Here is a 23,459-nt window from a genome sequence, read left to right as displayed (position 1 = left end):
TCTTTGTCCCTGAGGTCAGGTGTCTTTTGGAGGCCAAGTAATCCAATCTACTGCATCAACAATACCCTTGCTGATTCAAACCTGCCTAGAAGAACAGAATTTACCTCAGCTCCCTGTCCAATGTTGGGGGACTGGAAATAAACCAAACAGGCTGGAAGTGCATTAGCTGAGCTGCAAATATTCCTTATTTCCCATTTTTTGGTGTGGCTGTCCCCATCCCCATTGGGAAGAGCTCTCAGCCCTCACCTCCAGCAGGTCAGGGAGGATGCACAGGTGACACTGAGCCCAACAGGACTGTCACACTGTCACAGCTCAAGGCCAAGGCAAGGAGAACTCTCCAAGGATTTGTTCCAAGCCCCTGGAGGGTCTCTGCAGCAGGAAGGGGGTGCAGTGTTCACATAAACACACACACACACTGCTGGCTGTGCTTGGTGCTTTTGCACAGCTCCAGACAAAGAACAGGAAATTTCCCTCCCCACCCTGCTCAGAGGAGAGCAAAGGGTGTGTTCAAGAAACACAGCTGAGCAAAATAATTTATGAAGACAGATTCCTTTGTATTAGAGATCAGTCGAGTGAGTCCAGGGACCAGGGGGGTAAAAAACACCTCCCAAAAACAACCAAAAAACCCCTCTCCAGCTTTGAAAGGGGATGTGAAAAACAAGAGGGCAGAGAACACAGTAAATCAGAAAGTGCTTGTAAGAAAAGCAGCAGGGTAAGATCATTCCCAGGCTGAGACATCTCCCAGTGGCCTGGGGGGCAGCAGTGGCTCCACTCCCAGCTGGAATTCTGCTCTGCAAACCCTGCAGAGAGCTCCCTCCTCCTGCCTCTGCTCTGGGCAGTGCTGAATTTTGGAGCCAGGTCCCAGGAGGAGCTCCATCCCCTCGTTCCTGCAGTGTCCAGTTTTCCTCAGCAGCTCTCAGAAGTAATCATCCTTCTTGCCACCAGCTCCCCTCACTCCTGCTCGCTCCTTCTGCTCCTGCACCAGCTCCAGGTCATCGTTGTCATCCACCTCCCCTCCATGATCCTCCTGGGGGCACAGGGAACAGCCAGGAAGGAAAAAATCAGCAAATAAAAAAGGGAATCCTGGTGAGGAAAACCCTAAATAACAGCACACCAGAACTGTTGCACCAAACAAGCCCAGCTTTCCAGAAAACAAAAACAAAAAAACAAACCAAACCAAAAAACACAAAAACCCCCATGTTTCCATAAAGCCTGGGAACACAGGAAGAACCCAGCCCTGCCAGGACCTTGAGGTGTCACAGAGGTGTTGCCATGGTCAGCCAGGGTGTTTTAAGCACATTTAATATCCTGGCAGCACAATGCAACTTTGATATCTCAGCCTGTTGCCTCTGGAGCAGAATGAGGGGCAGATATGAAGAGCAGATCAGAGATCTGAACACCTGGAAAAGGCAGCAGTGGGCTCCAGGTTTGCTCTGGAGACCTCACTGAGCAGGCAGAGGCAGACCTGGGGTCCCTGCTCACATCTGGCTCCCTAAAAGCTGAATCCTCCTGGCTGCCACCCCAGGTGACCCCACACCAGAGAGGGAAAGAGGAAGAACCTTGGGGTCGTACAATTTCTTGCTCCTGATCTTCCTGGTAGTCCTCCAGTGGATCTTCCCTGGGCTTGGCAGGTCTGCCAGCATCCTGAAAAATACAGCCAGGAGGGGTTGAGAGAGCCCCAGGCTGCTCCCACTCCCCAGGATCAGAGCCCCAGGTCTGGAATTGGGGGCTGGATCAGGCAACACAAACTCCATTTATTTTTTCCATCCAGTCTCTCTTCCCACCTGCTGGCAGCTCCTTCCACTTGCAGCAGGAGGGCCCCAGGGCTGGTGCCTCAAGCCCCAGGACTCTGGAAAACTTTGAGTTATTTAGGGTAGAGCTTTAGGGAGCACAGCACAGCCAGATCTGAAAGCCAGGTATTTATGTCACTAATTCTTTCCACATTTTCACTAATCTCAAGGAGGTGTTGCTCTGATGGTGCCAGCATCTCTCTCTTATTTGATTTCATTGGCCTGGATTTCCTTTTTTCTTTCTTAATCCCACTATTAATCATGATTTTAGAGCCTGACAGATAAAACACTCCTTTTTTAAAACAAGCAACGTTCAGCTGCTTGTCAAAACAAATGAACATTTCCCTGATGCAGAGCCTGGCTTCAGGCAGCAAGAAACACTTTGTGGAATAAATGGATTCCATCTGCAAGGAGGCAAACAAGGAGGCAGAGCTCTCTCATGTTGTCACTGCTGCCAGGAGCCTGGGACAGGGCTGCACTGACCAGGATCCAGCACAAAATCAGATTTCTGTCTCTGCTTCTGGTCCCAAGTGCATAAAAAGTCCCAGCTCCTCTGCAGGAAGAACTGGGAGTGAACCATCCCCTATTCCACAGCTCCCCATCCCTAAAGGAGTTGTAAGTGCCAGGGAGACTTCAACAAGCAGAGAGGACAAGGCCAGAGCAAACTCTGGTACATGGCTAAAATAAGATTTCCTAAAATTGTCCCTTTGCTTATTCTGCTCCACTCTACCCCAGAGCTGGACTTGCACAGCTGATTGTACTGAGAAGAAACACAAGCAGAATCAAAGCCAAGAACCCAAAAGTCCTACAAAATGGAAATTTCAAGCTCCAGTGGAAGAAAAAATAGGATGGTTTTGACCAAGTTGCCAAAGAGCTTTCTCCTGCCTGCCCCATCCTCTTGGTGGGATTGTGGATCCACCCAGGAATGTGATGTTTCCTTAAGCTCTGTGCTCACCCATCCCCAGCTGGGGATCCCTCCCTGGCCCTGCAGCCACTCACCTTTGGTGGCTTCTCCTTTGGCTCTTCTTTCACACTGGGCTCCTTGAACTTCTCTGAGCCTCCCACCTTCTCCTCAAAGTCAGGTCTCTCCAGCTCAGCCTCCTCAAACTCATCCTCACCTTGGTTATTGGGGTCCTGGGCAGGATCTGCAGCATCATCTGGCATCTGGACAAGAAAAGCCTCTTGTGAATAGGCAGGATTTTCCCTCAGGAGGCAGAAAATGCTTTCCCCAGCAAGCAGGAGCACTTGGTTGCACCTCTCCAAGCCTCTTAGGGTTGGTTCAAAAACCCCAAAGTATTATTTGTTATCCCTGTAGACCCAAAGAGATTGGAATTGCACGTTATAGAAACTTCTGGATAATTATTGACTTATTGGACTCTTACTGTGAGCCAGAGTCACATCTAGGTGAAACATGGCAGGGTGGAAAGATAAAAACTTTTCACAGCCAGGCTGGGCAGGGCTTGGAGCACCCTGGGGGAGTGGAAGGTGTCCCTGTTGCTGGGGGTGGGATGAGATGAGCTTTAAGGGCCCTTCCCACCCTTGGAGTGGATTTGTGATGCTCTGGTTACTCACCATGGGCTCCTGGACCACGGGCTCCTTCTGTGAGTGCACCTTGTCCTCCCTGTCAATCACTCCTGCATCTACCAGGGACAGGGACAGTGTGTTAAGTTGATGTGAACAAAAATGTGGATTCTGTCCCCATCTGCTGCAGCCAGGTGGGGCAGTGACCCTGATCTCCTGGCACACATTATCTGCTCATGGGCCACCTTTAAACCAGCTGGGCAATCATCTTTATCTTTCCCATGACCAACCCTTCATCCAGGAGGTATCACCTGTTAATGGGCCATTGTTACAAACTGTGTGTGGCAGAGATTCTTATCCCTGTGGGAGATATCTCCTGTTAATGGGCCATTGTTACAAACTGGGTGTGGCAGTGATCTTTATCTCCTGGCACACATTCTCTGCTAATGGGCCATCTTTAAACCAGCTGGGCAATCATCTTTATCTTCCCACAGCCCATCCTCCCTCCAGGAGATATCTCCTGTTCATGGCCACTGAGTCCCAGAGCATGACTGATAAAATTCCATCATCCCACTGGGAGATGCTCCAGCCAGGGCAGGAGCCAAGCCTTTCCTACCCAGATAAAAACTGACATTTTGGACACCAAGGGACCTTCTTCCCACTGGATTCCAGAGGAAAGCCAGACCCTTCCACATCATCCCTGGAGCTTCAGAGGAAACTGCACCTTCTCCAGGAGCACTGCTCCAGCTGAGCCACATCTGCCCCTGCAGGAGGATGCAGCACCATGGAATGGGACTGTGCCACCACCCTGACTGACTGACTGTGTCAGCTTGGATTCTGACTCTGGCAGGGTTTGGGATTGTCCTGTGTAATACTGCATTGCTATTTTAATTTTCCTAATACAGAACTGTTATTCTTAATTCCCATATCTTTGCCTGAGAGCCCCTTAATTTCAGAATTATAATAATTTAGAAGAGGGTTTACACTCTCCATTTCAAAGAGAAGTTCCTGCCTTTATTGGCAGACACCTGTCCCTCAAACCAGGACAGTCAGTGGGGTCTCCTTAAAGCCACTGCCACCAGTTTGGTGCTCTATCTCCACCCTGGGGCAGGCAATGCTCTGGGAATGCATGCAGAGGGATTTTCCACCAAGGCACCATTTCCATACCCATCTGCAGCTCCTCCTCATCCATCCTCTCCCTCTCTGCTGCTGTCCCTGCCCCTCTCTTGGGGCTGGGGGGCTGGGGGCTGCCCCCCTGCCCACCCCTGGGGGCAGACTGGGGGCTTTTGGGGTGCCCCTGTGCTTGTTCTTCATCCATCTGGGTGTTCACTTTGCTGACAAGGTCCTTCCAGCTGCAAGCAAACAAAACCCTCTGCCTCAGGAAATATTCCATGAAACTATTAAAAAAAATATTGCAACACATGCATAAGTTTGGCCTAATTTAAATTTTTTTGGGTGGAAACTAGAAGGTTGTATTAATTACTGAGATATCTGCTTTGAAAAGAACATTAATATGCCACATAGTAGGAAATAAGTTCTGCTTTGTAAATACAATTTATTGTAAAACTCCCTTAATATTATTCATATGACAATGACATTCACATAGCAACAAACTCCAATCCTAAATAAGTTCTTACTCAGCCTCACACATACCCAAACACACACATCCAAGAGTTTTAAAATATCCAAACCACAAGTGCTCTTCATTGTTCCAGCTTCATGGAAAATGAAGATGCTACTAAATTAAAATGAATGCTTCCCAAATACCTCAGTAGCCTTAGTCAGGGACAGCTTCAGAAACAAAGAAAGGATGAAATCCCAGTGACAGGGAAATCAAAAATAAGTGAAACAAAACCTTTTAACCCCAGTAAGTCACAGCAAATTCCAAGCAGGCTGACTGCTTGCTCCAGCTGTCCTCTACATGAGATTTAAAAATCCATTTAAGACATTTCAGTTTTTAACTGCTGGAAAGGACAAGTGGCTTTAACTTTAGAAGCTCTTGAAGCCAGCACATGAACAAATGGGATTTAAAAATCTGCTTAAGACATTTCAGTTTTTAATTGCTGGAAAGGACAAGTGGCTTTAACTTTAAATACTCTTTAAGCCAGCACACAAACAAATGAGATTTAAAAGTCCGCTTAAGACATTTCAGGTTTTAAATATACTTGAAAACCCTTCAATAAATATAAATAAACTGTTTTTTATTCTCCTAATTTTGTTTTTAGGAAGCCCCAAAGAGGCATCACCACCACACTGAGCTGTTCCTGTGTGTCCCTGCAGATTTTATTTATCACAGCACTTTGGGCAGGATGTGGCCATTTAAAGAAAAAAGCAAAGCACAGTCTCTGCCCTGGAAAAGTCACAGGTTAAGTGAGCAGACAAAAATAGAAGAGAAGAAAGGGCAGGAACAGGCTGAGTCTAGAATGAAATCCAGAAGTTTCTTCTACAGATAAACCAGAAATGAAATCCTGTGTGCTCCAACAAACTGAACAGACACAACCTGCACACACACAGGGGATAAATAAGTTAGAGGAGGAAGCACATTTTATTTTCAGAGCCACTTTTTTGGGTTGTGGCCAGGCTTTGATGAATTGCAGCCACAGAGAGAGAGATTTTCTTCCTTCTGCAGAACAGAGCAGCCTCCTGCCAGTGCTGCTGAGACAATAAATGCTTTCCCCAGAGTCTGCACAGCATCCACTGGATCCTGAGCCCTGCCCAGACTCCCAGGAATTCCACCAACACCAGCAACACACCCAAAAAAAAGCTGCTCCTCCAACCACTTTCCAAGCAAACCCACAATAAACACAACAAGGGAGAGAGCTGGGATGCTCCTTTAGGAAAAAAAAGTTTTGTGTCACCAACCTGTGCATTTGTAGCTGGCTGTTCCCTGCTGGGGGCTGGCTGCCTGGCACTGGGGGTTTTCCTGCTTCAGAGGTTTGTCCTGCCCCAGGCAGGGACAGCCCAGGAATTTCACTCCCCTCGTGGCTCCTCACCTGGATGTGCATCATCATCCTCACATCCTGCAGGGGAGACACACCTGGGCACCTCAAACACCCCAAACCCAGGGCTGGGGGACAGAAAAACCCTTCTCAAAGAACAAACACATCCTGAAGTGCTCCAGAAAAAAATCTGCAGTCAGACACCACACACAGACTCAGATCCTGAGTGAGCCACGTTTGTGGGTGAAACTCCAAGAAAAGAGGAACAACAAAATCACCTCTGAAGAATTCAGAGACCCTCAACTCACTGACTCCAACACCTCCTCCTGCTCTTAGAACCATAAAGATTTCTTTAACAGACTTTACTAATCATTTGTTAAGTGCATGGAAAAAACAAGGCACTATGATTAGCACTAAAAAACTTTTTTATCCGTGATGCAAAATTCTAATTTACCAAACAGATAATTTAAATTCAACTATTCTGTGGCTTTGCAGGCCACTTGGCCTATTTTTTTTTTCTTGGCTGGCCCCTTGGTAGCAGAGCAGGTCATGGACATCTCTAATTAAAGTGCAGCCACACTGCAATTACTGTCTTTTTTTAGAGATTTGCTCCCTCTGAACCACCCCAGGGGTCCAGGCGAGCTTGGATGATTTATTCTTTGTACTCCCCCAAGCCTGGCCATGAAACCCAAACCCAGAGCATCACAAACACCCCAACCCTGATCTGCCACAAGCCCAGGGCACCCCAAACCCCAGCAGAACCTACAGGGCTGGGCAGGCTGTTCATGGTGCGGGTGAAACGGGGCCAGGCTGGCACAGCCCCTGGCACAACCCCTGGCATGGGGACAGCTCCTGGCACAGGGACAGCTCCTGGCACAGCTCCTGGCACAGCTCCTGGCACAGCTCCTGGCACAGAATTGGCATCCTGGGCTCGGGTCCTGGGGCCAGAGGAGCCCAGTGCTGGCAGCTGCTGAGAGCCAGGAACCACCGAGGGCAGCACGGGATGGAAATCCTGGGAAAAGTGAGAGGGAAAGAAGGGGAAGGAAGGAAAGAAATAAGGAAAGAAATGAGGAAAAGGGAAAGGGAAAGGAGAGGAAAGGAAAAGGAGAGGAAAGGAAAGACAAAAACTCAGATTTGTTGTTTTCAGGCTGCAGGACCCTGCAGAACACTGATCCCAGCTGTGCTGGGGGTACCACACCTTCTGCCTCCCTGGCTGCAGCTGGCTGCTGGCTGGCACCAGGGGCTGCTGCCCCCTCCCTCCTCCTCCTCCTCCTCCTCCTCCTCCTCCTCCTCCTCCTCCTCTCAAGCCTGGCATCTTCTGCAGAGCTTCCTTGAGCTGCCTGAACTCTTCCATCTGGGCCTGAGGGGGGGAGAAGGACACAGAGAAACCTCACACAGGGTTGAACATCTCCCTGCTGGCAACAGCCACTCCTGATTTGTCTGGCAGAGGTAAATTTTCAAGAAAAAAATTGGAAGTTATTGGAGAAAATTTACTCACAATCATCACTGACAACCCCCAATTTCTGTATTTCCTTTTTGCCTCTCATTTTCTTTCACTTTTACCCTGAGCTGCTGCTCAGGGATTTCCCCCTGGATCTGCTCATCCCAGGGGATTGACAATTGGTATAAATACCAATATAATTGGTATAATCCTACCTGACAATCCAATTTACTTTGCAAGACAAAGGAAAATCGATGGGGCTGGGTAAGGAAATGCAACCCCTCCTTCCTTTCTTTCATCTCCAACCCTTGAAAAAGCCACTCAGGAAAAGCTCCTCATTTCCACCCTGGTTATTTATAGGAAATTGAAGGGGGAGACCTTTTCATGTGCTTGCCAGGATTTCTGGAAATGAACCAAATTAGGGACTGGGCAGAGTAGGAAAGATTCCAAGCAGCAAGCAAAGTTTAACAGGAAATTGATTTCTGAGCAGCTCTGTTGATTTCAGTTCTTTCCCCTGAAATGGGACCTCAAAATTAACATTAAAAACAAACCAAACACCAACCAAACCCCTCAGCAAAGCAAACATCAAAGGAAGGAGGAAAAGGCAGCCAAGAAGAGTTCCTGGGATATGAATTTGTGGGAAGCTCCAGACAGGAAAAAAAAAATAAAAACTTTATCAATTCACCATCTCCTGGAAGCATCTGGAATGTGGGGAGACATTCCAGGGCTGGGAATTCAGGGACTTTGTACAGCAAATTTATATTTTGGGGCAGATTCCAGGCTGGAGAATTTTACAGAATGGATCTACACTACCAACAGCATTTTGGGCAACTCCCCACCCTGGAAGAGAGCTGGTAACAGGATTTGGTATTTAGGGAATATTTGGATACCTGGGCACTGAGGAGTTGGGAGTGAACCTCCTGGTGAGCTTTCCTGAGCAGCTTGCTCTCTTCTCTGAGTTTAAACACTGTGTCTGCAGGAGAAGAAGAAATTTGCTTAAAAGAGATTTTTTTTTTTTTTCCCAAGTGTGCCATCTCCCTTTCTCACCACAAATTCCTCCTGACCCCACAGATCTCTCTTTAAACCTGCTCATCATTCCTTCCAGCATTCCCAGGAATTCCTCCTCTCCAGGCTCTTTCCTAACTCCTGTGTTTGCCACAGCACTCAGATAATTTGATTTTTTCTTTCCTGGGGGAACTGGAAGAACCCCAAGAAGGGTTTGGAGCTCTCCTGAGCTCACAGATTCCTTCTCCCTGCTGCTGCTTGATGGTACAAATAAAAAAAAAAAAACATGACCCACTTAGAGAAAATAATCATGGGGCAGCTCTGTCCTCAGGCACGTTTATTCCTGAATTTTTAAGGAACAGTTGTGCCCTGAATCCTCCAGGTTGGAGCTGAAAAAGAGATTTTTTTGCACACAGGAGTGTCAAGACATGTGATGTGCTGAGATTTGGCAATTATCCTGTACCTGTGATGGGGGAAAGGCTCTGTCCCAAAATCCAGCCTGATTCTGGATCCCCCAGCTCAGGAGGCACTGGGGTTTTTGAGGTTTTTGTGTGGGTTTTTTTGAGGTTTTTTGTGGGTTTTTGTGGGGTTTTTTGTGGTTTTTTCTGTGGGTTTTTTTGGGGTTTTGTGTTTTTGTGGGTTTTTTGTGGTTTTTTCTGTGGGTTTTTTGGGGGTTTTGTGTTTTTGTGGGTTTTTTGTGATTTTTTTTGGTGGATTTTTTATGGGTTTTTTGTGTTTTTTGTGGGTCCCTCTCACCCTGCAGGGTGGTCACCTCGCTGTCCCTCTCCTGCTGCAGCTGGCTGAGCCTCTGGCTGTGGGTTTTGTGGCTTTTTGTGGTTTTTAATGGTTTTTAATGGGTTTTTTTTTGTGTTTTTTGTATTTTTTGTGGTTTTTGTGGGTCCCTCTCACCCTGCAGGGTGGTCACCTCACTGTCCCTCTCCTGCTGCAACTGGCTGAGCCTCTGGCTGTGGGTTTTGTGGTTTTCTGTGGTTTTTAATGGGTTTTTTCTGGGGTTTTTTTTGTGTTTTTTGTGGGTTTTTTGTATTTTTTGTGGTTTTTGTGGGTCCCTCTCACCCTGCAGGGTGGTCACCTCGCTGTCCCTCTCCTGCTGCAGCTGGCTGAGCCTCTGGCTGTGGGTTTTGTGGTTTTTAATGGGTTTTTTCTGGGTTTTTTTGTGTTTTTTGTAGGTTTTTTTGTATTTTTTGTGTTTTTTGTGGGTCCCTCTCACCCTGCAGGGTGGTCACCTCGCTGTCCCTCTCCTGCTGCAGCTGGCTGAGCCTCTGGCTGTGGATTTTGTGGTATTTTGTCGGTTTTTTGGTGGTTTTTTTATGGTTTTTTGTGGGTTTTTTTGTATTTTTTGTGGTTTTTGTGGGTCCCTCTCACCCTGCAGGGTGGTCACCTCGCTGTCCCTCTCCTGCTGCAGCTGGCTGAGCCTCTGGCTGTGGGTTTTGTGGTTTTCTGTGGTTTTTAATGGGTTTTTTCTGGGTTTTTTTGTGTTTTTTGTAGGTTTTTTTGTATTTTTTGTGGGTCCCTCTCACCCTGCAGGGTGGTCACCTCGCTGTCCCTCTCCTGCTGCAGCTGGCTGAGCCTCTGGCTGTGGGTTTTGTGGCTTTTTGTGGTTTTTAATGGTTTTTTAATGGGTTTTTTTGTGGGTTTTTTGTATTTTTTGTATTTTTTGTGGGTCCCTCTCACCCTGCAGGGTGGTCACCTCGCTGTCCCTCTCCTGCTGCAGCTGGCTGAGTCTCTGGTTGTGGCTCTCCAGACTTTTTCTGTGCTCCAGCCTCAGGTTGTTGTGCTGCAGCTGCAGCTCCAGCAGCTGCTTCTTGACATCATCATGCTGGTTCTGGAGAAAAAGGAGAGGAATTTTGGTATTGCCAAGTGTGGGGCAGGAGAGGTGTTTGTTCCTGCACAAATCCCAAACATCTCTGTGCTCAGTGCTGCAGGGAAATGAGAAATGCCAATTAAACCCAATTAAACCCCACTCTGGGAGGAGGGGTTTTTTTGGGAGCCACTAATTTGGAGGCAGAATTGGTGGAAATTTCCTTTCTGGGACAGAGTCAGGAATTCTCACAGTGCAGGCAATTTCTGAAATTTCAATCAGACTCTCTGGGGCAAAAAATAAAATTTTTTAAAAAAATAGTCTTTTTAAAAAAAAACCTCTAAATGCTGTCAATGCATTTATCTCCAGGAAAATAAAGTGTCTGTGGCCCAGACATTCCCCCTGAAGAAATGATCCTCCACTAAAAGAGATGAAACTCTGCTCCAAAAATACAGGCAGAGCAGAGGAAAAGATGGAGAGGTCCCAGAGACAGAACAAAAAGAGAAATAAGGATGTCTGATTAACCAGATCACAGGAAAGAAAAATATAGAGAACTGAAAATTCCTGCTTTGCCTTTCAAAGGTTCTTAGAGCTCTCATCAGAGCCCCTGGCAAAAGAACTGAGATGAAACAATTCCCTAAAATCATTTTGCTACTAAACACCTCAAAAACCACAACATTAGTGAGTGAGGTTTGATTTAAACATGTGAAATCCAAAGAATTTTAAATCCTCATCAGCTCAGGCCAATTAACCTCTCAGGCACTTTCTGCCTGAGAATGATTTGGGTGCTCCCAAGCAGGAGGGAGAAAGGAAATTTTCATCTTCTGGTGCTTTCTGAGCTGCCTGGACCAGGAGGAAAAACCCCAGCAGGAACCCAAAGATGCTGCTGGAGGAGCTGCAGGTCTGGGACACCCCACAGGGGTTTATTAGTCAGGATTTAATTATCTGTGAGCAGAACATTCCAAGGGCAGGCACCCTGAGGAGAGCAGGAACCTCTCCTGGCCATGTGAGTGAGGATTTTCCAATTTTCCCTTCCCCATGTGACTGAGAATTTTCCAATTTTCCCTTCCCCATGTGACTGAGAATTTTCCAATTTTCCCTTCCTCATGTGAATTAGGATTTTGCAATTTTCCCTTCCTCATGAGAATGAGAATTTTCCAATTTTCCCTTCCTCATGTGAATTAGGATTTTCCAATTTTCCCTTCCCCATGTCAGTGAGGATTTTCCCTTCTGCCCTTCTCCTCCTCCCAGCCCTGCTGTCTCACTCACCTGCAGGATGCAGCACATGGATATTTTGTGAGGGATGTTTAGTGCAGCTGGGGTGAGGGGTGACAAATGTCCTGGCATTTCTGGGTTCCTCACGCTGCAATTTGTGGAAATCATCATTCCCAAGCCAGCTCATCTCCCAAAAATCAGGATTTCCTCCACTCAGAGCAGCAAGTTTTCCCATCTCAGCTTCCTGCTGCTGCTCAAACCACAGGGGGTGCCCAAAATGTTCCAAACTCTCTGCCCAAGGCAGAAATGACCAGCTGAAGGTGAGAGAGGCAACAAAAGCACCTCAGACCCATCAGCTCCTGCCCTGATTCCAGAGCAGCTTTGTGGACAAAGTAAAACCTGGATGTTGAACCCACAGGAGGGTCAGAGCTCATTTTTCACATTCCAGCAGCCTCAGGAAGGTCCTGTGAGAATTGCAGGGAATGCCAGGGGTGCTGCACAGGGATGGCAGCCAAAGATTTCCATCTCCACTGGAGAGGAAGAAAGGGCTCTGTCAGACAAAGCCTGGCCCAGCAGGATCCAGACTCAGGGCTCAGCTCCAGCTGCTGATTTTGGGCAAAGCCAGACCCCTCACCCCTCTGAGTTCACATCTGTGCCAGCTCCAGATGTGGGTCAGCCCTGCAGGGAGCAGCAGCACAGACCAGGCACAGCAGGGCCAGGAACCAGAGCCAGATGTGCTGCTGTGGCTTTGTGAGGACATTCCTTTGGTGACAATCCTTTGGTGACATTTGGGACCTCCAGCTCAGCCCCTTCTGTTCACTATGACACATCCCATTTCCCATTTATCTCCCATTTCCCAGGTGATGATATTCCTGCCACAACCTTCCTCCTCAGCAAGCCAGCTCCACTGGGCTCCAGTGACAGAAGTGTTTGTTACCCACAGCCTCATCAGGGGCTAAAATCTGCTTTTTCAGACTGAAATCTCCCACTCCCAAGGGCTGCTTTTGTCTTTCAGCAGCTGTGAATGTAGTTTAAAAAAAAAAAATAGATGGTTGGGTTGGTTTTTTTTCCCACTCCTCCAATAAAAGGAAGCAAGAAAAAGGGAGCCAGGAAAAATAAAAATCTCTGAGTGTCCCCTTGAGAGAAGCAAAGAATTCTGCTCAGTCTGTTGCTATGAAGAGGAATGTTGCTGTTGCAGAGAATTCCCAGAATCCACAGTGCTGGAGAATACCCAAGAGACAGAACTGTATTTCCCTTTTCCCCAAGCTGGAATCCAAAATCCAACCCCAGGCAGCTGGAGGTGCAGCTCAGCTCAGGAAATCCAGCCCAGTGGGGATAAGGGCTGCTGGAAACCAGCCCTCCCTCTCCATCCCAGACTTAAATCAGCATTTCACTGCCAAAATCTAGACTAAAAATGTCTTTAAAATCCACCCCAGCAGCCCCCAGTTGCACTGCTCCAAGAAAAGCAAAACTAAACATCAAGATATGCTTCAGGTAGAGCAGGTGATAAGCTATGAAATGCTACAAAATGCTATAAAATGCTGTGAAATGCTATGAAATGCTACAAAATGCTATAAAATGTTATAAAATGCTGTAAGCTGCCTTGCTCTGAGCCTCTCCCATGGACTGGAATATTTTGTACCAGCCCAGAGGACGAGCTGCCAATGAATAAACACATTTTCACACCTGGAAACCCAGAAAAACAGCAAAACCCTGTGTGATAAAAGTGCCCAAAGGCTGCCATTGACAGGAGAGCTGTGACCTGAGACAGAATCAGGGAATCAGGACCTGCCCTGGAATGTGGATCCCATGGGATCTCCTCCCCAAGTGCATAAATCCTGGGATCCCCATCCCTTAAACACAGCAGCAAATCTCTCTTACCTTCAGGATCTTGTGCTGGGAGCTCAGGGCCCCATATCTGTTCATGGAGTCTTGCTGGGGAGAGGAAAAAAAAAGCCAACAGTGGCATTAGAGTCCAGAAAAATCTGAGAGAGGGAGAAAAAACACACAGAAGCACCTGCCAAATCCTCACCTGCAGGCAGGGACTGGGATCAGAACATGCAGGGCAGGAAAAGAACTTTTTCAATGGAACTTTTCAAAGCAATCTATCCATCAGGTCATTAATTGTGTGTTTAATTCACATTTTGAGTGGTTTTTCCCCAGCCCTCAGCCCAAATCCTCACCTGCAGGACCAGCTCACCTTGGGGACCAGCAAAACATGCAGGGCAGGAAAAGAAATTTTTCAATGAAATTTTACAAATTAACTTTTCAAGGTAACCTATCCATCAGGTCATTAATTGTGTGTTTAATTCACATTTTGAGTGTTTTTTTCCCCAGCCTTCAGCCCAAATCCTCACCTGCAGGCAGGGATTGGGACCAGCAGAACATACAAGGCAGGAAAAGAACTTTCCCAAAGAAATTTTTCAAAAAAACTTTTCAAAGCAACCTATCCAGCAGCTCATTAATTATGTAATTCACATTTTGAGTGGTTTATCCAGGCCTGCTGCTGAAGGAGCTTTGCACTCTGAACCCCCCTCGAGTCTGAGCTCTCCTGGCAGAGCTGAGGGGGAGGCAGAGAAAGCAGCAGAGCTCAGGCTGTCACCCACACACAGAAATTGCAGCTTTTCCACCAAAAAAAAAAGGATTACTAAGCAATGGAGTGAGCCCCAGGCACAGCAGGCTCAGCTGGCACAGAGAGCAGAGGGGAGGGATTCACCCCCCCAGAGGGTCTGGGCCATCCCCAGGGTCACCTGTGTGTCCCCAAGGGGATTTATTCACCCCAGCACAGCAGGTTTGGGGTCACCACCCCTGTCCCAAAGGCTCTGTCCCCAGGGCAGCAGTGGCACTGAGAGGGGACAGTGCCAGGACCTGCTGTGTGCACCCAGAATGTGCAAAATAACCCAGCAGAACCCAACTTGTACATACCTGGTTAATTAATAAATAATTTAATGTAAATTTATCAGGCAGTGCTCAAGTTTTGCTGATTGGTTGCAGGACCAAAAATGTTTTTTCTATAGAATAATTGCAATTTATGGGGCTCAATTCCATCCCAGAGCTCCCCAAAACCTGCTCTGTGCACCCCAGGGTGTGCAAAATAACCCAGCAGAATCCAACTCAGAGATATCTGGATAATTTAGAAAGAATTTCATGTAAACATGTCAGGCAGTGCTTAAATTTTGCTGATTGGCTTGCACAACCAAAAAGGTTTGTTCTATAGAATAATTCCAATATATGGGGTTCAATTCCATCCTGGGGCTCTCCCAAACCTGCTCTGTGCACCCCAAGATGTGCAAAATAACCCAGAAATAACTTAGAACCCAACTTGTGCACGTCTGTGTGATCTATAAAAAATTAATCTAAATATTGATATATTTAGATCAGGCAGCTCTCAAGTTTTGCTGACTGGCTTGCACAACCAAAAATGTTTCTTCTATAGAATAATCCCAATTTGTGGGGTTCAATTCCATCCTGGGGCTCTCCAAACCTGCTGTGAGCACCCCAGAGTTGGAGTGGCAGTTTCTGCTTCATTTGCCTTTCATGCTGCTTCCCTTTGCACTATGCAGAGACTGCCACTCCAACCCCCAATTTAACATGGTAAATACCCAATAAATACTCAATAAATACTCAATAAATACTCAGTACAGTCTGAAATATCCCCAAACTGCAAGGGAGTTGCCCACCATTAAAAACTCAGATATTTTCTGTCTCATCTATCCAAGGAGGAGCAGCCTAAAAGTGATTCCCCTTCTCCAGCATCTCATCCAGATGCTCTGGGAAAGGAAAAAACCCAGCCTGGAAATGTGAGTGAACGTGACAGATTTATCCCAGGGATGCATTTCCCCCCAGCCCTCACTAAGAATCCTTTTCCTGCTGAGTGGGACTGCCCAGGCTGGTGAAAATCATCTGCAAAGCAGAGGCAGAAAATAAAGGATGAGCTTTGCATTCAGCCTCTGCTGTCCCATGGAGTGACAATTCCCCTGGCACAGACAGAGCAGCTCCAGCCCTTTTCCCTGAGAAGGAGAAAATCCTCACACACTCCTTGAGCAGAGGAGTCAGCCAAAGTTCAGCCTGCACCATGCACACACACAGAGCTTTCCCTGCCTTCCAGTGGCCTCACTGCCCTGCTCTATTAATTATTAAATTAATTTATACTCTATCTATTAACTATCGAAATTATCTATTAAATTGTAAATGGAATGATACATTAAAAATAATTCTCATTGCTGCAGACAAAGCACACCTACCTTCTCCTTGTTGAGAGCTTCCTGAGCTTCTAACTTGTACACTAGAAAATCTAGAAAGGGGAGAAAAGGAGGCAGATTAAGGAGCTGGAACTTCACAAGGATCTGGTTTGGATTTGGGAGGGAAGGAGGAACTCAGCAATAAACTGGAATGCAGATGCTGCTGGGAGACCATTCCATGGGAATATTTTCCATGAGAGTTGTGCACCCAAAAATTCCCTCCCTCTGCCATTGCACAGCCAAGTGCACTGGTGATCTCCTGCTTCACAAATAAAAAGCTGCAGCTTGGTGTTGGAGCTGAAGAATTTTTTGGGGTTCTCTGAAATGAGAGATGAGTCTGGAAAAGGGGAACCAAAGTTTTGGTGAGATTCAGACTCGTGCTGATCTCATCTGTGGCAGCTCCTTGCAACAGGAAAGTCCCACAACAATGTAACCTGTATTAAGATGCTTCATTTTCTCACCAAATTAATTAATGAGGCAGCACAGAAAACTAGCACTGAGAAATAAAAACAACAATGGGATGGATTCCACTGATTGATGAATGGAAAAAAAGATATTTGCCTTTACAAACAAACTGTAGGTTTGGTGGTAAATGAAATTGGATATTGGAAGATGAAAGAAGCAATGGGGAAAACTATGAATTCTGTAAGAATTAAAAATGCAAAGGGAGGGTTGGACATTAGAGGGGAATCTCAGGTATTTGGGCACTCTGTGCCTCTCTGTGCCCATGGGGACAGAGAGAGGGAAATTGGGATAAAAAGGGAGAGTCCTCCAAAAATCTGAGAGACCCCAGGGCAATGCCCCATGGCCTCTCCCTTTATTGGAATAAAGCAAAAGGACTCCTCTGTCTCCTTTTGGACACAAACCTCTGGTGTTTGTGGATTAATTTTCCTGACAGGAGCAAGCTGACATCTTTCAAAAATAAATCATGGTGCAGTGCCAGGTTTAGTCACCACTTGAATTGTTCCAATGACAGGGACACTGCTGCTCACAGGAGAGAACAGAACCCCCCTGGCAGCTCCAGGGCACATCATTCACTGCCCCCAAATCCCACCCTGGGACAGCCACAGCGGGGCAGGGCAGGACTGGGGACACTGGGGACAATGGGGACACTGGGGACAATGGGGACATTGGGGACATTGGGGATGCTGGAGACACAGAGCACTGGGGACACTGGGGACAGTGGGGACACTGGGGCATTGGGGACAATGGGGACACTGGGGATGCTGGAGACACAGAGCACTGGGGACACTGGGGACACTGGGGACAATGGGGCATTGGGGATGCTGGGGACACTGGGGACAATGGGGCATTGGGGATGCTGGGGACACTGGGGATATGGAGCACTGGGGACATTGGGGACATTGGGGACACTGGGGGCAGTGGGGACACGGAGCACTGGGGATATTGGGGACGCTGGGGACACTGGGGACAATGGGGACACTGGGACAATGGGGACACTGGGGACACTGGGGACACTGGGGATACGGAGCACTGGGGACATTGGGGACATTGGGGACACTGGGAGCAGTGGGGACACGGAGCACTGGGGATATTGGGGACGCTGGGGACACTGGGGACAATGGGGACATGGAGCACTGGGGATGCTGGGGACGCTGGGGACACGGAGCACTGGGGACACTGGGGACGCTGGGGATACTGGGGACACTGGGGACATGGAGCACTGGGAACACTGGGGCACTGGGGACACTGGGGATGCTGGGGACATGGAGCACTGGGGACATTGGGGGCACTGAGGACATTTGGGGCACTGGGGACACGGGGGACACTGGGGACATTGGGGGCACTGGGGACATTGGGGACACTGGGCACTCACCTTCCTTGGTCTTCTTGTGCTCCCCTCTCTCCTTCTGCAGGGATCGCTCCAGCCGGGAGCGGTGCTCGTACACCACTGTGGGGCAGGGACAGCAGAGCTCAAACCAGCCCCAAAATTACCCACACAAACCTCAGAATGTCCCACAAAACTCAGAACTATCCACTCAAACCTCAGAATTATCCACTCAAACTGCAAAATTAACCCCACCAACCTCAGAATGTCCCACAACACTCAGAATGTCCCACAAACCTCAGAATTGTCCCCACAAACCTCAGAACTGTCCCCACAAACCTCAGACTTGTCCCCACAACCTCAGAACTGTCCCCACAAACCTCAGAACTGTCCCCACAACTCTTTTCTCATACGTTTATTCTCCTGCCTGGGACACTTGGGCTGCAGACCGTGGATATTCCCAATACACCACACCAGTCTCACCCCCAAACTGGGAGCATTCACACTCAGGTTCTGCTTTGAAGCCCAAGCTGTGATGCCCAGGAGATGTTTTAAAGTGGTCAGTGGCTAAATTGTGTTTTTGTTCAAGGTTCAAGCTGCCAAATTCCCTGTTTTGAAAAGGCATCAGCTCAGTGCAGGATTTTTTTTTACCTTTTCAGATTTTTTTACCCTTCCACAACCCAGCCATTGACTGGCCCTCAGTGCAGGAGATTTTTCCTCCTTCCACAGCCCAGGCCACTGATAAAAATGGAAGCAAGCAGCTCCTTACACACAAAACTGAGAAGGGAGAGGGCTGAGCAGCCACATGGCAAAGGGAAGGCTCCTGATGGATGGTGATGAACCCACTCTGCTGTGTGAGTGCCACCACAGGCTCCCCATGCCCTTGGACTGGGCAGCACTCAGAGAGGTGATGGAAACCTCCCAGAGCCAAGATTTTGGGGGGCAGCTGTGCCATAACTCCCAGTCTCCAGGAAAATGAAGCCAGTGCTAATCCATTCCCTGCTGACATCTGGCCAAGCCAAGAGCCACAAGTGACTCATGCTCTCACTCCAAGTGGATTTCTGGGTCCTGCCAGCTCCACTCAGGTCATGCTGGAGCAGCAAATTCTTCTGTCCCTGCTGACCTCCAGGCTGTCTCCTGCTTTATCTTCATCCACACAGACATCCCAGGGATGAAGATGCTTCCCTGGCCTGGGTCACTGCACCCACATTGTCCAAACCATTCCAGCACTGGTTTGAAGGATGTTTCCCCCTGCAAACCCATCCCTGCAGCTGCCCAAGTGTCTCCTCTGTGATGACAACTTTATTTTTAGGAGCACTTTTCCAACAGACTGCTCAGATATCACCCTGAGGGCTTCCCCAGCTGAGCACACAAAGGGTCCTGTCCAGGGGAATTGCCAGCTTGGGAACATCAGGCACTTCCCAGAGGATTTGGGAGCTCTGGGTTCTCACTTTCTGACTCCCCCACGTTTGAGTTTCTTGCAGTCTGATCTAGCAGAGCTGCTGAGGGCAAGGCCTTGATGTGATGGCAACTTCCCAGCAGCAGTGGGCTGTGTTAACAACCCCAGCCCAGATCCCAACGAGGCCATCCCAGAGCAGGGGAGGCTCCAGGGACAGCTCCAGATCACAAGGTGTTCATTCAGAATTTTACAGCACAAAATCTGGCTCTCCCTGACCCCGTTTTTTTAAGTCAGGTAAACTGAAGTAACCCCCAGTGCCTAGAAAAGAAAGTTTTAATCTCTCCTGCCTTTCCTACAGGCCCCCAGAGCACAGAGAAAATGGGTTTATTCACCCAGAGCAAGGAGCCAGCACTGCATACAGCAGTGTCTCAGCTCTGGGGGTGCTCAGGGCCAGCAGATGGACTCTGATGATTCCAGAGGGTCCCTTCCAGCTCAGGACAATCCAAAATTCTGTAATTCTTCACTCATCTCTGTGGTGAGACACAGCAACAACTCATCTGACCAAACTGGCACCGCACAGTTCTGAAGCAGGGAGCCAGGAAGTCTTGAACAATTTGCTTTTAGAGGAGAGAATGGAGGGTGGTCAGTGCCTAAATCCAGCTGGAATCCAGCCAGGACTCGGCTCCAAGGCACCTCCACCTGCTGCCAAAGGAGCTGCTGGAACAATGAAACCCCTGCTGAAAAGGCAGGGCCAGGTGCAGAAGAGGACATGGGAATTAAAATCGTGCAACAAGTGCAGGGACAGAGCCCAGAGCCCCAGGTTTGTCCCCAGAGCAGTGCAGGGAGCAGCCACAGCACCAGAGCCAGCCAGATGTGCCAGCCCAGATGTGCCAGCACCTCTCCACTGCCAGACCCCCACGAGCATCACTCCATCTGCCCCTTGCCAGGCTCCTCCCAGCAGCCAAATCCAAAAAGAAGCCTTGCCTTTGTTAGAACTGTTGGACAAGCAGTGTCTTCTCAAAATAAAAAAGGGTAGCCATGGCAACAACTGTATTTAGGAATTGGAGGGATGACAGGGGGTTAGAAATCCCAGCAACAGGCTGCAGCTCTGCCATTCACACATATTTGGGTGGAAAAAAACATGAGCTTGGCTCAGTTGTTGCTCTGTTGTTCCCAAAACTGGGGTTCCCTGAGGCTGTCACTGTCATTCCCTGGAGATGCAGCCCCTCTCTCCAAGAGATGCTGACACACAAGGAATGGGGGTTAACTGCTGATCTCTGCACACCCAAACTCGGGATGCAGGTGGGAATCGTGGCTGGGACTGAGCTGGAGGTGTTGGATTGCCTCCTGGAGTGAGGGAAAATGGAACCAGACCTTGAGATAACAGCATTGAAAACCTGAACATGCCTTAGATCCATTCCCAAGGCTGTCTGGGTTCTGTTCCCTGGAGAAAACACAGAACACACAGCCCTGGGCACCAGCAGCCCTGGGGGGATGGATGCTCCATTTGCATCACAGAACCACGGGGAGAAGATTTAACCCTGAAAGATGTGAATGTTGAGTCACAGAATGAGACTGAGAGTCTGAAATGAGACTGAAATGTTGAGTCTGCAGGATGCTCCAGCAATACAGGCTGTAGGAACAATATCCCTGGATGTGCCACAAAGGTCAGGACAGACACCCTGTACCTGATTTTAGCTGGGGGAAGAGCTCCCATAAATGCTGTCATGTAAAATGACTTTTTAGCGGAGGAGGGGGAAAGGGATAATATCTCTTGGCCTTGAGTAGAACAATTTTTGGCTGCATTCATTCATTGTGTGAGCACTCCAGAGGCACACACAGCATCACACAGCCAAGTGCTGGCTACCCCCAGGGAATTCCCACCCAACCTCTCCACGGGGAGCTCAGCAAATCCCTCCAGAGACTCCAAACGCTGTGCCAGCTGCTGGACACGGGCACCCACAGCACGGCTGGGCTGATGGGCTGCACACAGGAGAGGAGAGCTCAGCCACGGAGTCACCGGGCTCCCCGGGCGCTAAAATCCCATTTTCCCACAGCGAGGCGTTTATGTAAGGAGGACAAACGAGGGGAGAGAGGGGGAGGAGGAATCCACGCTCTGCGCTCGCCTTCCGGTCTCCGGCAGCTCTTGCCAGAGGAGCCAAGTGCTGTGAGAGCAGAAAAGCCAATTCCTCCTCTTCCTCCTCTTTTTAGGGAGCTAAAAACCTGCAGCCCCAAAACGACTTTTTTAGTCCCGCATCAAGCTCTTGAGGTGGGTTTATCAGTGGGCAGCATCAGCCTGGGACAACAAACTTGGGTGAGAGATTCCTTCCCTCCCTGCTCACTTCCACACGGGGCAGCGAGAGCGCATCCCAGAGTTTTTATTAGCGGGACACGGGTTTAGATTTGCAGCCAAAGGGAGCAGAAATGGAATAGAAGTGACGCAGCTGAGCTCGTCCAACATACCCCGATCCCCCCTTTGCTGCGAGCAGCAAATTCAGACTCAGGGCTGCTCTAATTCCTGACACCCAAATAGGAGGGAAAGAGAAAAGAGGAAAGAGGAAAGAGGAAAGAGGAAAGAGGAAAGAGGAAAGAGGAAAGAGGAAAGAGGAAAGAGGAAAGAGGAAAGAGGAAAGAGGAAAGAGGAAAGAGGAAAGAGGAAAGAGGAAAGAGGAAAGAGGGAAAGAGGAAAGAGGAAAGGAAAGGAAAGGAAAGGAAAAGGAAAGGAAAGGAAAGGAAAGGAAAGGAAAGGAAAGGAAAGGAAAGGAAAGGAAAGGAAAGGAAAGGAAAGGAAAGGAAAGGAAAGGAAAGGAAAGGAAAGGAAAGGAAAGGAAAGGAAAGGGCCACAGCATCCTTAAAGCCAAGCGCTGAGCATCTCCAGAGCACCGTGCTCGTGGCTGGGAGGGACAGAAGTTGGGGACACCTCCAGAGGGGTCACTCACCCTGCAGCTGGGCTGACAGCGCTTCCTGCTGCTGTTTGTATTTCTGCGCCAGCGCCTCGGCGTTCCGCACCTTCTGCTGCAAGTGGCTGTAGAGGAAGAGTCCGGAGGCCAGGCAGGCCAGGGTGAGCAGGCAGAAGGCGGTCTGCAGCAGCCCCTTCTGCCGCCGGGAGCACATCCCGGTGCCCATGGCGCGGCCGGAGCGCTGCCCCGCTAAAGCATCTGGTTCTTTATCCCGAGAGCTCCCGTGCCCCGCGGAGCCGCAGATGTCCCCGGGAGATGCGGTGGCGGTGTCGCCCTCGCTCGCTGCCCGCCCTGCCGGGGCTCCTGCCGGGCTCTATTCCTCCATCGCCACATCGGGGGCCGAGCGGAGCCGCCGCATCCTCGGGGGGCTGCGGGGCGAGGGCAGCGGGCGGAGGGCACCGAGCAGCGGCAGCGGCGGCACCAGGAGGAGGAGGAGGAGGAGGAAAACTTTTGCTTCCCATGTGCTGCGGCGGAGAAGGGGGGGCGGGAAGGGGGTACCGCCGCCTTTGGCTCTTCCCACCTCCCCCGCTGGAGCGAGCACCGGAAAAAATAACCCGGCGAGAGGAGGAGAAGCCCTTGGGAGCCCTCCCCGCGGCTTCCCCCGCCGGCGGCTCCCGGAGGAAGCGGCGGCACCGGCGCTGGGAGAGCGGCCAGGAACGCGGCGGCGGCATCCGGGCTGCGGCGGCGGAGAGTCCGCCCTCGGCGGCGGGAGGGGCTGCGGGGACCGGGGGGACACAGGGGGACAACCGGGGGGACAACACAGTCCCCAGCCCTGCCGCCCCCCAGAGCCCCCGGTCCCGCCCGCTTCCCTCCGGACCCGGCATCACCCGGAGCCCCCGGTCCGTGTGTTCCCTTCCCTTCCCTTCCCTTCCCTTCCCTTCCCTTCCCTTCCCTTCCCTTCCCTTCCCTTCCCTTCCCTTCCCTTCCCTTCCCTTCCCTTCCCTTCCCTTCCCTTCCCTTCCCTTCCCTTCCCTTCCCTTCCCTTCCCTTCCCTTCCCTTCCCTTCCCTTCCCTTCCCTTCCCTTCCCTTCCCTTCCCTTCCCTTCCCTTCCCTTCCCTTCCCTTCCCTTCCCCAAACGAGCTGCCGGCACCTGTTGCTGATGGGAGATGGATGAGGGACACGGGGATGGATTAACCGGGAGAGCATCCTCACACGAGTTCTTTAAAAGCTGTGGTTTCTCATCCTCACACTTCTTTAAAAGCTGTGGTTTCTCCTTAGGAAAATAGGAGAGCAGCACGAGGAGAAAGCTGAGTTTGGCTTTTTCTGAATGGTTTGTGTTGGAAGGGACCTTAAAGCTTATCCCATTACCTGCCGTGGGCAGGGACACCTTCCACTGTCC

The 23,459-nt window shown here is 49.5% G+C and overlaps 1 protein-coding gene across 2 annotated transcripts; it reads right to left on the bottom strand.

The window, feature by feature from the left end:
* Positions 1–54: 54 nt before the first annotated feature.
* On the bottom strand, positions 55–22,769 carry LOC306812145 (uncharacterized protein). 2 transcript variants are annotated; one of them, XM_079326449.1, is made up of 13 exons: positions 22,099–22,769; positions 17,809–17,883; positions 15,975–16,024; positions 13,612–13,665; positions 10,389–10,539; positions 8,582–8,664; positions 7,449–7,610; positions 6,174–6,331; positions 4,479–4,663; positions 3,363–3,430; positions 2,790–2,954; positions 1,560–1,644; positions 55–1,027 (listed from the first exon to the last, which is right to left on the bottom strand). In XM_079326449.1, the coding sequence occupies exons 1-13, from the start codon at positions 22,283–22,285 to the stop codon at positions 1,002–1,004; spliced, it is 1,449 nt and encodes a 482-aa protein (XP_079182575.1). In that variant the 5' UTR covers positions 22,286–22,769; the 3' UTR covers positions 55–1,001. The 2 variants fall into 2 exon arrangements, with proteins under 2 accessions (XP_079182575.1, XP_079182574.1); XM_079326448.1 differs by having other exon boundaries at positions 1,573–1,644; positions 22,099–22,768.
* Between the last annotated feature and the right edge of the window lie 690 nt (positions 22,770–23,459).

Source organism: Erithacus rubecula (assembly GCF_903797595.1).
Source record: "Erithacus rubecula genome assembly, chromosome: 24".
NCBI lineage: Eukaryota > Metazoa > Chordata > Aves > Passeriformes > Muscicapidae > Erithacus > Erithacus rubecula.
Note: the sequence above shows the minus strand (reverse complement) of the source record. Positions and strands in the feature narration are given on the sequence as shown.